Below are 14,961 nucleotides of genomic sequence, written 5' to 3'. Positions count from 1 at the left end.
GAAAGAAGGACGTCACACTCTTAACGCAAGCTTGTCTCTTACCCCATGTGCAGGGCATTGTAGTAGCTTAGATATCCATGGTAACAACCACTAACAACTAACTAACTGTCACTATATGAGTGGTCGTAACCATAGATACCTAAGCTATTGCAATGCCCTGTACATGGGGTAAGGGACATAGCTAATCAGAGGAACTATCCTACATTTCTAAATGGAGGTATTTACTAATATTATTATTGCACCTACTGAGATAGGACCTTAGAGATGGAAATACTCCTTTAAGGATGTGAAAAAATGTAAGCATGTCCAGATAAGTGTGACACTTAGTATATAGTTTGGGCCTGTCATCAGAAAACGTAATATTAATGCATTGGTATATAATCAAATGCTATTTCATTGTAGAAAACAAGAACAAGAACAAACTTTTAATATAGTGGTTGGGAACATCCATGTCGGGTTTCCACTACAGACATGTCTACATAGCAAAACAGGAAATGGGAAGTATGGAGACGAGCCCTCAGGTCAATATTGGAGCCAACACAAAAAAAGGGCATAGAATGTTGAAGCATGAACCAAATGTTGTTAAAGCTTTGGTGCTACAAGTTTCTCCATGTCCATTTTGTAATTTATGCACATAGCGCTTCATTAGGGGGTCAGTCCCTGATTTACATGCTTTTTTTTACCGTTTCTTTTTCTTTCAGTCTTGCAACTTCCAAAGAAGTTGGGGCATCTGCACGCTCTTCTCCCAAAATGATGTCCCCCTCTGATTTCCTGGATAAGTTAATGGGGAAGATCTCAGGATATGATGCCAGAATTCGACCCAACTTCAAAGGTAACTCATGCCTGCATCGACCTGGAGAGTTCTGTTATATGCACGCTGCTAGGTTCAGATAGAGCGAGACGGGTTTCATGAATTTGTTCGAATCCTGGGGGAACCATTACTCAGGGCCACCATAGGCTGCAGCTTCTCTCAGGCACATGATAGATTTGGTTGCTGACCAGACACATCTGACAAGAGTCTTTTTTAAAAGTTTAACAATGGAATTTAATTTGAAGCACGGTCAGTGCAATTCATGGATATTACAGCCACAATCTTCATTACAGTACAGGTTAATAAAGCAGGCACAGTAATGTCATTCTCTTCAGTAGCATAATTCAGCACACATTAGATCTCTTAGCAGGACACTTCTATGCATACACAACCACGGGCTTTTCATTCACAAGGATTCAATAGTACACAGCATTCTTTATCCTGCATGGAGATGGAGGGGGGGAGGGTTTGATGAGGGAGATAATCTCTATGACAGGATTCCTTCCAGTCCTTATCTTTCTGCCTGATAATACTCCACACTGTTAGCTCAGGGAGTCTACCTGACCTGAATTCTGTTCCCTTGCCTTCTGTGAGATACAGATCATACACCACCTTTCTCTTCAGCTCTAGCCAGACAGTAAACAACTTCTCTACAATCCCCCTGGGGCTCTGCTAAAACACTCCATGTCTCCTTTGATTGTGTTAACCCCTCTAGTTGCTGGATGCTTTTGAAGCAACAGCACTACTTCTGCATGTCACAGTTCCTCTGATTTGTTAGGTTATAACTAGTAATAAATGGTCCAAGGAGAGTGGTGGCCCTGTTAAAGATTTTACATTGGCGTCCAGGAACTCTAAGTAGTGTTGTTTGGGGCAAACATAGAGGTCAGAAGACCCCTGTGCAATAAAAGTGTAGGTATCACTTGCTGTACAACATCTGATTTATTAAGGGTTTCATCATGAAAATTCCTCTGTCTTGGTTTTCAATTCCTTCAGTGATGTAGTAATTTTTCTGGTAGATCACAATCCACCAGTGATCTTCAATGGATGTTGTCTGGCATTTTGAGAAAGTTGGACGCAAAGAGGAAAAAGTACTACAATAGAGAGAAGACCATTATTCACCCATTAATCCCTAATTTTCAAGCAATACAGAGGTTGTGCCCTCCAGTCATGCAGCAAAGATCTCAAGTGAATGATAAAAAAAACAGTTGGGACCACCAGTGGTGGCACTGGGTCAACAATGGGTGACAAAAGGTTACTTATTTTATAACATTTCGTGCTCTTAGGAAATCTTTCTGAAAATCCCGGGCGACCCATTTACCAAAGTCCCTTACTCAGAGCTGAAAAATAATTTTCATTATGATACTCATTAATGTATCCGTCTTCTTCTCTTCTTCAACTCAGGTCCCCCAGTAAACGTCAGCTGCAACATCTTCATCAACAGCTTTGGCTCCATTGCAGAAACCACTATGGTAAGCAATGATTTATTTTCTTTATAGAGTTGGAATAGCATGAACCCTCTCGATCATACTGATGCGCTGTTTGATGCCTATTCTAAGGCCTGTAGGGGGAAGACAGGGAGTCAAAGAGCTTCAAAAATAAAATCCAGATGTCAAGCACTGCTCTCTCAATCTGCACTTGCTCTTTTACCCTAAGTAAAGATGAGCGAATCCATCAATAACTAACCAAATTCGTTTTGAATTTCTCAAAAATGTTGTATTCTGCCGAATCCAAAATTTGGGGGATTCAGTTTGCAAAATTCGAACAAAAAAGTGGCCTGCTTGCCACCATTTTTCTGGATTCTTTTGAGGGTTGGAAAGGAGTTAACCTAAAAAAGCACAATATACTCATGAGCATACAGTATTTTCAGGTCTGTATGTATATGGACTGCAATGACTGGACTGACTGTGGGACTCCCGACCAAAACTTATAACTTCATAAACACAAATGAGGCTGAAAGTTCTGGTCAGGAGACCCGCTGACAGAAGGGCATTGCGGTACATATATGCACCATCAAATAAGCTCAGGTGAACCTGGCCTTACGCTGTCTCGAGCGCTGCTGCACCTCTCCAGTCCTCCGTGTGGGTTACACAACTACATACAGGGCAGTATGGAGGTGGAGGGCAGCACAGTGTGGAGGAGGAGGAGGATAGAACAGTGTGGAGCGGGAGAACAGAGCAGTGTGGAGCAGGACAGGACAGTGTGGAGGAGGAGGAGGACAGGGCAGTGTGGAGGAGGAGGACAAGACAGTGTGGAGGAGGAGGACAGAACAGTGTGGAGGATGAGGACAGAGTAGTGTGGAGGGGAAAGACAGGGCAATGAGGAGGGGGATGGCAGCCCAGTGTGGAGGAGGAGGACAGGACAGTGGGGAGGAGGACAGGACAGTGTGGAGGAGGAAGACAGGGCAGTATGGGTGGAGGACAGGACAGTGTGGAGGAGGAGGACAGGACAGTGTGGAGAAGAAGGACAGGACAGTATGGAGGAGGAGAACAGGACAGTGTGGAGGAGGAGGACAGGGCAGTGGGGGGGGCAGGACAGTGTGGAGGAGGAGGAGGACAGGACAGTGTGGAGGAGGAGGACAGGACAGTATGGAGGAGGAGGACAGGGCAATGGAGTAAGAGAACAGTACAGGACTGTATGGAAGGGGGAGGATAGGACAGTGTGGAAGAGGACATGGCTGTGCTCCTCACACACAAAGATTTATTTATACAGTACAGACCAAAAGTTTGGACACACCTTCTCATTTAAAGATTTTTCTGTATTTTCATGACTTTGAAAATTGTACATTCACACTGAAGGCATCAAAACTATGAATTAACACATGTGGAATTATATACTTAACAAAAAAGTGTGAAACAACTGAAAATATGTCTTATATTCTAGGTTCTTCTAAGTAGCCACCTTTTGCTTTGATGACTGCTTTGCACACTCTTGGCATTTTCTTGATGAGCTTCAAGAGGTAGTCACTGGAAATGGTTTTCACTTCACAGGTGTGCCCTGTCAGGTTTAATAAGTGGGATTTCTTGCCTTATAAATCGGGTTGGGACCATCAGTTGTGTTGTGCAGAAGTCAGGTGGATACACAGCTGATAGTCCTACTGAATAGACTGTTAGAATTTGTATTATGACAAGAAAAAAGCAGCTAAGTAAAGAAAAACGAGTGGCCATCATTACTTTAAGAAATGAAGGTCAGTCAGTCCGAAAAATTGGGCAAACTTTGAATGTGTCCCCAAGTGCAGTTGCAAAAACCATCAAGCGCTACAAAGAAACTGGCTCACACGAGGACCGCCCCAGGAAAGGAAGACCAAGAGTCACCTCTGCTTCTGAGGATAAGTTTATCCAAGTCACCAGCCTCAGAAATCGCACGTTAACAGCAGCTCAGATTAGAGACCAGGTCAATGCCACACAGAGTTCTAGCAGCAGACACATCTCTTCAACAACTGTTAAGAGGAGACTTTGTGCAGCAGGCCTTTATGGTAAAATAGCTGCTAGGAAACCACTGCTAAGGACAGGCAACAAGCAGAAGAGACGTGTTTGGGCTAAACAACACAAGGAATGGACATTAGACCAGTGGAAATCTGTGCTTTGGTCTGATGAGTCCAAATTTGAGATCTTTGGTTCTAACCACCGTGTCTTTGTGCGACGCAGAAAAGGTGAACGGATGGACTCTACATGCCTGGTTCCCACCGTGAAGCATGGAGGAGGAGGTGTGATGGTGTGGGGTTGCTTTGCTGGTGACACTGTTGGGGATTTATTCAAAATTGAAGGCATACTGAACCAGCATGGCTACCACAGCATCTTGCAGCGGCATGCTATTCCATCCGGTTTGCATTTAGTTGGACCATCATTTATTTTTAACAGGACAATGACCCCAAACACACCTCCAGGCTGTGTAATGGCTATTTGACCAAGAAGGAGCGTGATGGGGTGCTACACCAGATGACCTGGCCTCCACAGTCACCAGACCTGAACCCAATCGAGATGGTTTGGGGTGAGCTGGACCGCAGAGTGAAGGCAAAAGGGCCAACAAGTGCTTCAAGATTGTTGGAAGACCATTTCCGGTGACTACCTCTTGAAGCTCATCAAGAGAATGCCAAGAGTGTGCAAAGCAGTCATCAAAGGAAAAGGTGGCTACTTTGAAGAATCTAGAATATAAGACATATTTTCAGTTGTTTCACACTTTTTTGTTAAGTATATAATTCCACATGTGTTAATTCATAGTTTTGATGCCTTCAGTGTGAATGTACAATTTTCAAAGTCATGAAAATACAGAAAAATCTTTAAATGAGAAGGTGTGTCCAAACTTTTGGTCTGTACTGTATAAATAAATCTTTGTGTGTGAGGAGCACAGCCATGTCCTCTTCCATACTGTCCTGTCATCCCCCTTCCATACAGTCCTGTACTGTCCTCCTACTCCATTGCCCTGTCCTCCTCCTCCATACTGTCCTGTCCTCCTCCTCCACACTGTCCTGTCCTCCTCCTCCACACTGTCCTGTCCTCCTCCTCCACACTGTCCTGTCCTCCACCCATACTGCCGTGTCTTCCTCCTCCACACTGTCCTGTCCTCCTCCACACTGTCCTGTCCTCCTCCTCCACACTGGGCTGCTGTATATTTCTCACTTTTAACAGTAGTATAATTCAAATATGGTCTAAGACAAAGAAGATATACTGGAGGAAATGTTGGGATATTTTTACATTTTGGGGACATTTCCTGTGTTTAGTACTTCTTTAATGTTTTACTTGAGAATGGACACTCATAGAATTAAAGCACCAAGTTTCAAACCTAGGATCCACATGGGCTGCTTATATACGAGTTGCATGACAGTAAAAAAGGGTCCACTTTTTTTCCAGACACATCGCCTCTCTGTGTCCTGTGTCAGCATTTCAGCTCAGTCTTAACAAAAAAAAGGATCAGAGCTGTTATACCAAATACAGCCTATCATCAATAATGGTGCTGTCATTGAAAATAGAGAATGTTCAATTTAAGTGACCATAACAATGTCTGTCCTACGCTTTACAAAATGACTTAGAGGGGTTGTCCAGCCTATTCTCATTCTTCGGTGCCGGTGCGGTTCCTGCGGTGTCGGCACTGAGTGTCTGCTTCACTATCACTTCCTTCGGACAAAAGTGATATCGGGAAGAAGTTAGAGCTCAGCAGCTCTCACTTCTTCAGGATGTCAGATTCCTCTAAATGAAAGCTCCTAAGGTGCCAAAACAGCAGAAATCCCCTCTCAAGTGACACAATTTTGGAAAATAGACCCCTTTGGGAGTTGATCTATGGGTGCAATGCCAATTTTGACTCCACAGGTGTTTTCCAGAAATAAACACATAATAAGCACATAGTGAATGCTGCAGAGTGAAAATTACAAATATGCCAGTTTAGTGCTCAGTATATTTGAGTGACCAGTATGTTGTAGTCCCCAGTACGTTGTAGTCCCCAGTACGTTGTAGTGACCAGTACGTTGTGCCTAGCACGTGCTTCTGGAGACATTCAACCATAAATTAGGTGGGCTCTCATCAGTACAGAAATGCCAAACGTGGATGCTAACTGCAGTTTAGGCACACTGGGGTTCAGAAGAGAGGGAGGCATTTGGATTTGATTTTGCTGCATTATTTTTTTGGGGGGGGGACATGTCATTTTTCCAGTGCGTCTGCAAACTAATAACATGGAAACCTCTATATTTCCGTTAACAGATGACTGACCTGAGCAGAAGCTTGTTTTTTGTGTGGTTGAGTTGAAGTTTTCAATGGTACCATTTTGAGTTACACAACATTTTGGGCCGCTTTTAAAGGGAGTGTGTCACCCCCCTGGGCGATATCAGACCTCTACTATGGCCATACAGGTGATACAAAAAGTAAATCTATACTTACCTGTATGGCCCATAGCAGAGGTCTGATTGCAGAGAAATCTGGTTTTATAAAGTCTGATTTCCAGACCCCTCCTGTCTGCTTACTATTCTCCTGAATCGCCGCCTCTGTGCTAAATTATCATATTCCCCCCTCCCCTGCACGTTACAGGGCCCTGTAACAGGCCCTGTGATGTGCCCTGCTATACCTCCCCTCACGCGCATGTGCAAAGCATGCCTCCGGCCCTGGCCCCGTTTGGCTGCGCACTGCGCCGCAGCCTTGTATTGCGCAAGCGACGGTGAGTAAAAGACTTCCGCTCCGCTGGCACTACGCAGCCAAACGGGGCCTGAGGGAAACAAAGTGCGCTCCATGGGAGCAGCGCTTTGCGCATGCACGGGAGGGGAGGCTGAGCAGGGCTCGTCACAGGGCCTATTACAGGGCCCTGTGACATGCAGGGGAGGGGGGAATATGGTAGTTTGGCACAGAGGCGGTGATTTAGGGGAATAGTAAGCAGATAGGAGTGGTTTGCTTGGCGTCCCCCAGACGCCAAGCCACTGGGAAACAGACTTTATAAAAACAGATTTCTCTGCAATCAGACCTCTGCTATGGGCCATACAGGTAAGTATAGATTTACTTTTCTATAACCTGTGTGCCCATACTAGAGGTCTGATATCGCCCAAAGGGTGACAGATTCCCTTTAAGGTTTGCTTCACATTTATCCTGCGCTCTATGCTGAGCTCTTATATCAGGGTTTCCATCTACATCTCTGAAATACATTATTCAGACAGAACCCCTGATGAATCCATTCACTAATGAGGCAAGCGGAGTCACTTTGGACTCTATATGGCCTCTGTTCTGAGGGTGTCCATTTTTTTAGAGGTGCATGCTTTTGAGCATGCCTAAAAAGATGGGACAACACCAGGAATGGAGTCTAAAGTGCCTCATTATAGTGAATGGTTCAGCCTGGGTTCTGTCTGAATCTTGGTATTGTGAGATTCAAACAGAAACCCCAACTTAAGAACACAGTGTAGAGCTCAAGATAAATGTAATACCATACCTAGCAGACCCAGAGGTCATCCTTTGATCTCCAGTTGCTATGACAACCATAGGCACCCTTTGTGTCAAGGAGGTGTCCATGGGATGAGAGTGGGAGCACCCTCACTCTCACAACACTCTAGATGCCACGGTCACTATTGGACTGTGGCATCTAAAGGATTAAACAGCCTGTACTATAGGAGCACCTAAGCTGAGCTCCTATGGTGATTGCGTCGGGCACAAGCTCCTATGCCTGAATGATTACCTGGACTTATTAGTACGTCCATTCACGGAAAATGCTTGAAAAACTATGGAAAGGGGTTGTCTGGGTCTGGCACAAAAGTTGTGAACTCTCACAGCACGCAAAGCGTGCCATGTCCGGATACTCCAGTGCCAGTGGCGAGACCGGTATGTGATATGTATACTTCAGGCCGCATTCCGACTAGACATGTGCAATCTAGCTCTATACAGATGAATTGAGTGAAGCTGTGCATGCCTAGTCGGAATGTGGCCAGAGCAAGCACATCGCAAGCTACAGGTCCCAGCACCGGAGAATCCTTACAGCTCACACTGTGAAGACTCACACATCTGCAGTCACACAGAGTGACTGCAGACTTTCATGCCAAACCTGGACAACCTCTTTAAATTAAATTTTTACATTAAATGCATTTTTTAAATATTGTTGGTAATGTTTTTCTTTTTTTTTCATATTGCGATCTGTATTAAAAAAAAAAAAAAAAAAAAAACTTGCAATTTTCACATTGGCCACTGGGGACAGTTTATTCAAACTTTCTGTTCTTTTTGGAAATCGACATGTACATTAGTTGCAACAGTCTAACTCAGACCCTGTCTTTTGTTTTGAAGCATCTAATGGGCATATATTAAGGTCACGTGAAGGGAGGGAAAGGAGGGGAGCTGTGACATCACCTATTGTGAATGGTGCATCCTGTGTATTTGTAACATCCGTATCTGAACTCACCCCTACTACTTCTCCTTCTGTCACTAGGCAGTCCCGCACTTTAATTGCAGATCATGCAGAGCAACACAAGCATAATTCAGTGATTGCTGGTACATGTGATGCCGTTCAGGCAGGGAGCTTGGGGGTTAATACCTTAGTATTGTTTATCTAATTAGCTCCTTGCTAGGACCACACTCTAAACCCACAGCAGTTAACCATTATCTGCCAGTTATACACTATACTTACCCTGGTCCTCTGCTTTTTTTTTTGCTCCTGCCTCTTTCTACTTTCTGTTTATCAGTTGCCAGTTATACACTATACTTACCCTCGTCCTCTCCTTTTTTTTTGCTCCTGCCTCTGTCTACATTCTGTTTTTTCAGTCCCTAACTTAAACTTCCTGGATTTGATCAGGCCTCATGACTTTTCTGCTAGCTTGCTCTACCAGCCAGCAACCACTACGTGAACGCAACCCAGAGGGTCCTACATATGTCTGGATCCCTGAGACCTGCCTTGTACAAAGTCTGTTTTAAGAGCTGCTAGCCTTCCACATGTAGGGTATATTACAGTTATCAGTTGTGTATACAGCTGTTACCTGTCATTGTAATCCTGTCTGTGATGATAATTAGACTCCTGAAAAGTCTTCTTTAAAGAACAGGAAGTATCAGTCTTAAATCTCCCTAGTGGCCACTGTGAAAATTGCAAAGTTTCTATCAGGTTTTTTTTATATACAAATTGTAATATGATTTTTTTTAAAAATCCCAAAAATTGTACTTGATTTCAATAATAGGTCTTTTTTTCTGGAATGCTGAATCATTTTTTCTCATATATATATAATAATAGAGACATAAAGGGTTATAATGGTGGGTGAGGAGGTACTGGTTCACGTAAAACTAATAACCTAGGGGAGAAAACTAAACCAATGTAGATCTTTAGGATGCCTTTTGACAGTACTTCTGATGTCTAGGAACAAAGCAAATCTCCTATGACATGGGCATATCCGCGATTGCTCGGTCGGCGGTCAATTCTTTTCATACAGCCGGAGCAAAGCGAGGCTTTTCTGCCTACAGAATGGTAATCATTGTAGCATGTCTTCCTCAGATCTATAAAATACATTATATCAGGAACATGGTACTGCTGGCTTTCTGCTAACAAAGCAACCTCTTGAGTAATGCCTCTCCCCTCCTTCCCTGTTATCTGAAGCTCGGGGAGCTGACTGGAGCAGCATGACTCCACATTCCCAACCTGCCAGGGAATTAAAGCTCTTCTCTCTCACAGATTACTGGTCTCATGGGCTCTAGAGACTCTTCATTATAGTACTATCTCACGCCGCGCTCTACAAATACTGATTGATTGAAGTTAGTGGAAGCTAACTCTCCATCACTCGGAAGTCCCATGTAAGATAAGACCAGAGACCGGAGAATTGATTGAGCTTCTGTTTAGCCAAAACTTCCCTAGTAGAGATGAGAGGATTGGGCGCAATTAGAATCCGCGTGGTTTTTCGACAGGAAATTTGATTTGCCAAAAAGTTATTCTGGGGTCTCTAAAGACTCCTAAGCATAATAGACATAATATATATATATATATATATATATATATATATATATATATATATATATATATATATATATAAAAATAAGAAAAATCCTTATACTCACCTTACCGCTCACCATCACCCATCTGGTCCTCGCTGTATCTTCTGATTGTCAACGCTTATGCTCAAATCACTGGCAATGATCTGGCCATGATGACATGACATATTGCACAAGCATAGGTGATCTGCAGATGTAGAGGGGTCGGAAAGGTTAGCGGTAAGGTGAGTACAAGGATTTTATATATATTATTTTGCGAAATTGACATACAATTAAATTTTACTCTAATTTATTCGCTCATGTCTAAATTCAATCTATTTAGGGTGAATCATTGAATAGTGTGTAATTCATACTACTACATACTGTAGTTCTGGGGTCATTAGATGAGTGAGTACTGGTAACCAAGAGTATATATAATATAGAGGCAGAGCAGGCAGCTGCTGTAGGGCTCTTCTAGAAAAGGGTCTCATCCCAGCTTGGTTCCATACTCTTCTGCAGAACTGTGATAAAATGGCCCAAGAGTCATGGAAAGGACATGGAGGGGCAAATAACTTCCTTCCCGGGTAGTAAACCACAGCTCAATTGCTATTCCTGCTGTCACATTAGTAAAAAAAAATGTCCAACTATATAAAACTAAAAAATAACAATAAATTTGTAAGTAAAACATTCAGTTTTACACACGCTTCTCTAATTTGTAATTTGCTAATTTTTGGATAATTTATGTTTTGGAAAAAAAAGTCTCTATTGAACTATATTGAGAAAGGTGACTTTATCCTTTCCTAAGATAGACGCTTTATGGTTGACTCTCAAAATCCCCAACCATTAGCTGATTGACAGTGCTAAGGACGGAGCATCAGAAGTGGTACAGCGCCTTACATTGTGTAGTGGTCATTATTGGTACTGCAAGCTGTCTCCCATTCACGGCATTTTCAATTAGTTGATTGTTGGATGTGCGTGGAATCAGGCCCCCATCTATTCTGAAGATAGGTCATCAATATCAATATCAAAGTCCAGAAAAAATCCTGCAAGATTATCAGTGTGTCTTTTTATAGGGCTCTTTTGGCGAGACTCATGGCTTAGGATTTCAAGACACATGTGGTTTCCAAGCCAGTGGTTAAAGGACACTGGTTGAAGAACACAATGTTGAGGAACACAGTGTTGGTGCAAAGTTCAGGGGCTAAACTAAGCCATATAATTCCAGACCTAGCCCCTAAATCCAGACCCCAGGTCATCAATAGAGAAGAATTGGCAAGTATCTAAGAGGAATAGTGAACAATCTGCTTAGATGCCGCAGTCAATAGTTGTCAAACCGCTTAGATGTTGCGGTCAATAGTGAAGTGGTCAGCCAGAGGGAAAGGGCTCCCACTATCACACCATTGACCACAATGCAATCGCATAGTTTCCATTGGCTATTATTAGAGCTCAAACTTAGCAATGACCACCCTGGCTGCCAAGTAAGTACACATATTAGACCCTGGCAGAAGCTGAAAAGCACAGTACACTGCAATACTTAGGTATTGCAGTGTATGATAAGAGCAATCCGGCTCATACTGTAAGGCTATGTTCACATATTGCTTTTTTTTCTTTTTTTCTGCAGCCAAAACCTGATCTCTTGGCAGTAAAAAAGCTGCAGATAAAAAGTAGGTTTTTCTGGCTTTTTTGCTGCTTTTTCCTGCTTTCCTTGTTACTTTTTTTGCTGAGTTTTTCAGGATTCCAAAGTTCAGCTTTGCCACCAATGAAAAACATATGTTGTGAAACCATAAAACATTTTTTTAAAATAGGGTAATTTGATCAAATTATTTAGTGGAAATAAGTTTTTTTGGGTGAATATAGTGACTATTCTGAATAAAAAAAGTTCATATGTGTTCATGAAATAATACACAATTGCAAAGGTAAAAACAGCGGGGGGAGTTGAATTGGTAGGGCAGTTTTCCTAACACATTGGCAGTACATTGAGTTGGTCGGACATTGTTCACTTAACACATTGGTCGGGAATTGAGTTGATCAGGTATTGTTCAATTTCACACATTGGTCAGGCATTGCTTACTTTCACACATTGGTAGGGCATTGAGATGGTCAAATATTATTCAATTTCACACATTGGTAGGGCATTATTCACTTTCACACATTGGTAGGGCATTGAGTTGGTAGGGCATTGTTCACTTTCACACATTGGTAGGGCATTGAGTTGGTAGAGCATTGTTCACTTTCACACATTGTAGGGCATTATTCACTTTCACACATTGGTAGGGCATTGAGTTGGTAGGGCATTGTTCACTTTCAACATTGGTAGGGCATTGAGTTGGTAGGACATTATTCACTTTCACACATTGGTAGGGCATTGAGTTGGTAGGGCATTGTTCACTTTCACACATTGGTAGGGCATTGAGTTGGTAGAGCATTGTTCACTTTCACACATTGGTAGGGCATTGAGTTGATAGGGCATTGTTCACTTTCACACATTGGTAGGGCATTGAGTTGGTAGAGCATTGTTCACTTTCACACATTGGTAGGACATTGAGTTGGTAGAGCATTGTTCACTTTCACACATTGGTAGGGCATTGAGTTGGTAGAGCATTGTTCACTTTCACACATTGGTAGGGCTTTGAGATGGTCAGGCTCTATTTACTTTGCACATATCACTAATTTAATTAACCTGTACTAATACTAACTACCGAGCTCATTTGAGGACACCAAGACATTTTGGTTTAAACTTGGGAAAATCACAAAAATAAATGGGTTTCACATCCTACTATACCTGCATTTTTTCACTAAAAATGCTGCAATAACTGATGGCTACATTTTTTTTGCTGCATTTTTGCTGTTTTTTTGCAGTTACTCATTGCTTTCTATGAGTCACAAATGCTGCAAAATCGCTGAAAGAATTGACCTGCTGCAGTGAGTAGGGAAAAATTTGTACCAAAAAAGCATGTAAAAAGTGCATCAAAAAAGCACTAAAAATTATACGCTGCTGTTTTTCCTGCCAACAGAGGCAGAAATGGTGCAGAAATTTCTGCACTAAATACTTAACGTGTGCACATAAATAAAGTCCAAAAAGCAGGTTTTAAAAATGATAAAAGAAAAATAACATAAAAGAGTAAAAAAGAGTGTACAATAAAAAATAAGAGAGGAATAAAACATCATATAACACTCCCCCCCCCCAACAAATGGTTTCATCATATCGGGAAAAAAATGAAAAAGCAAGACAAAAAGGACACTTAATTGGTAGGAGCAGAGACCCTGAATCCAGCAACGTGTCACTTACTGGGATGCTGTTTGTAGTTTTGGTAAAATCCTTGTTTTATCAGCAGGAGATTATCATAAGAGGACTCATTTCCATGACCTCTGAATAACCCCGCCCACATCACTGATAAGCAGCTTTCTGCCAATCAGTGGTGTGGGCGGGGTTATAAAGAGCTCAGCATTTAGAGAACTGCTAGATCTGCATTACATAAAATTGTGAATTTATCAAAACTACAGCAAGCAGCCCAGTAAGTGATACATCTCTGGAATCAGTGTCCCTGCACCTACATAATGCTGCTCTCAGATGGGGAAGCAAAAACCCGGTGGCAGATTCCCTTTAAGGGATAACAGACTCGGTGTAGATTATTAGAAAGCAATACACAAAATCTGCTTGGTTGAAGCCATGAAAGAAGTCTTATTCCGGCACACATGGGAATATTCACTCGATGTCAGTCTGAAATCAACGTTATTGATATTCTGTGAAAGGAACAAAATGAACATTCTGTTTCGAAGTCGATACCCTGGGAAAAGAGTTATTAAAAAATGGAAAGTTTAGGAAACTGCGAGACAGAAATCAATCTTCTTTAACTGTTTGCTAAATAACTTCTCCTGCAAGACTTCAAAGATGTGGACATCAGGACTCTTGGCATTGATTATTTCAAGACGTTGGGTCAAGATGTTCCCTTAATGGAAAGCTATCAGCATGGTTTTGCTATGTAATCCGAGAGCAGCATGATGTAGGGGCTGACACCTTTCTGTGTACAGTATATTGACAAAAAGCTTCCAATCAGTGATGGAGGCGGGGTTACACAGAACAGGAGGACTAGGAGGCACATGACACCTAGTCTTGTAGTGATAATCTCCTGCTGATAAAACACTGATTTTGTTGAAACCTCAACACACACACACTAGTTAGTGACAAATCACTGGAATCAGGGTATCAGCCCCTATAGCGTGCTGCTCTCAGATTACATAGCAAAACAACTGCTGACGGATTCCCTTTAACATAAATCCTGACGGAAGGATAGACTTTTGCAGGGAAATGCCAAGGTCAAATAGAAAGATCAAGGGGACAGACAGAGTAACAAAAAGTGAAGACCAAGAAGTAGACAAGGAAAGTTTTTTCAAATCCTTTCTTAAGGAATCATTTGATTTAGGAGCTTTCATCAGCTTAATGTTGGAGGAACCAACTAAGAAAAAGGATTGACTCCATCCTGAGGCTGTGGCATAATTTTTGGTTCGTAGGCCCCAAATTATCACCGGTCTTTAATAGAATTGGTCGTCTCATGTGGACCGTTTGGTATAATTTTTGCTTCGTGGGCCCCAAATTATCACCGGTCTTTAATAGAATTGGTTGTCTCGTTTGGATCGTTTGGCATAATTCTTGGTTCTTGGGTCCCAAATTATCACTGTTCTTTAATAGAATTGGTCGTCTCACGTTGATCGTTTGGCATAATTTTTGGCTCGTGGGCCCTAAATTAT

General features: G+C 42.3%; 1 protein-coding gene across 3 annotated transcripts in view; it reads left to right on the top strand.

Moving 5' to 3' along the window:
* Positions 1 to 14,961, top strand: part of GLRA1 (glycine receptor alpha 1) — a 220,861-nt gene that overhangs the window by 125,367 nt on the left and 80,533 nt on the right. For all 3 annotated transcript variants that reach the window (XR_012250920.1, XM_073649839.1, XM_073649838.1), the window contains exons 2-3: positions 702 to 832; positions 2,213 to 2,280. Coding sequence is in view for 2 of the 3 variants with exons in the window: in XM_073649839.1 (XP_073505940.1) it covers positions 702 to 832; positions 2,213 to 2,280 (199 nt within the window). In the remaining variant the exon portion in view is untranslated. The remainder of the gene's footprint in view (positions 1 to 701; positions 833 to 2,212; positions 2,281 to 14,961) is intronic.

This window comes from Phyllobates terribilis, unplaced genomic scaffold, assembly GCF_046119375.1.
Source record: "Phyllobates terribilis strain yellow unplaced genomic scaffold, ASM4611937v1 Scaffold_10__3_contigs__length_209671492, whole genome shotgun sequence".
Taxonomy (NCBI): Eukaryota; Metazoa; Chordata; class Amphibia; order Anura; family Dendrobatidae; genus Phyllobates; species Phyllobates terribilis.
Note: the sequence above shows the minus strand (reverse complement) of the source record. Positions and strands in the feature narration are given on the sequence as shown.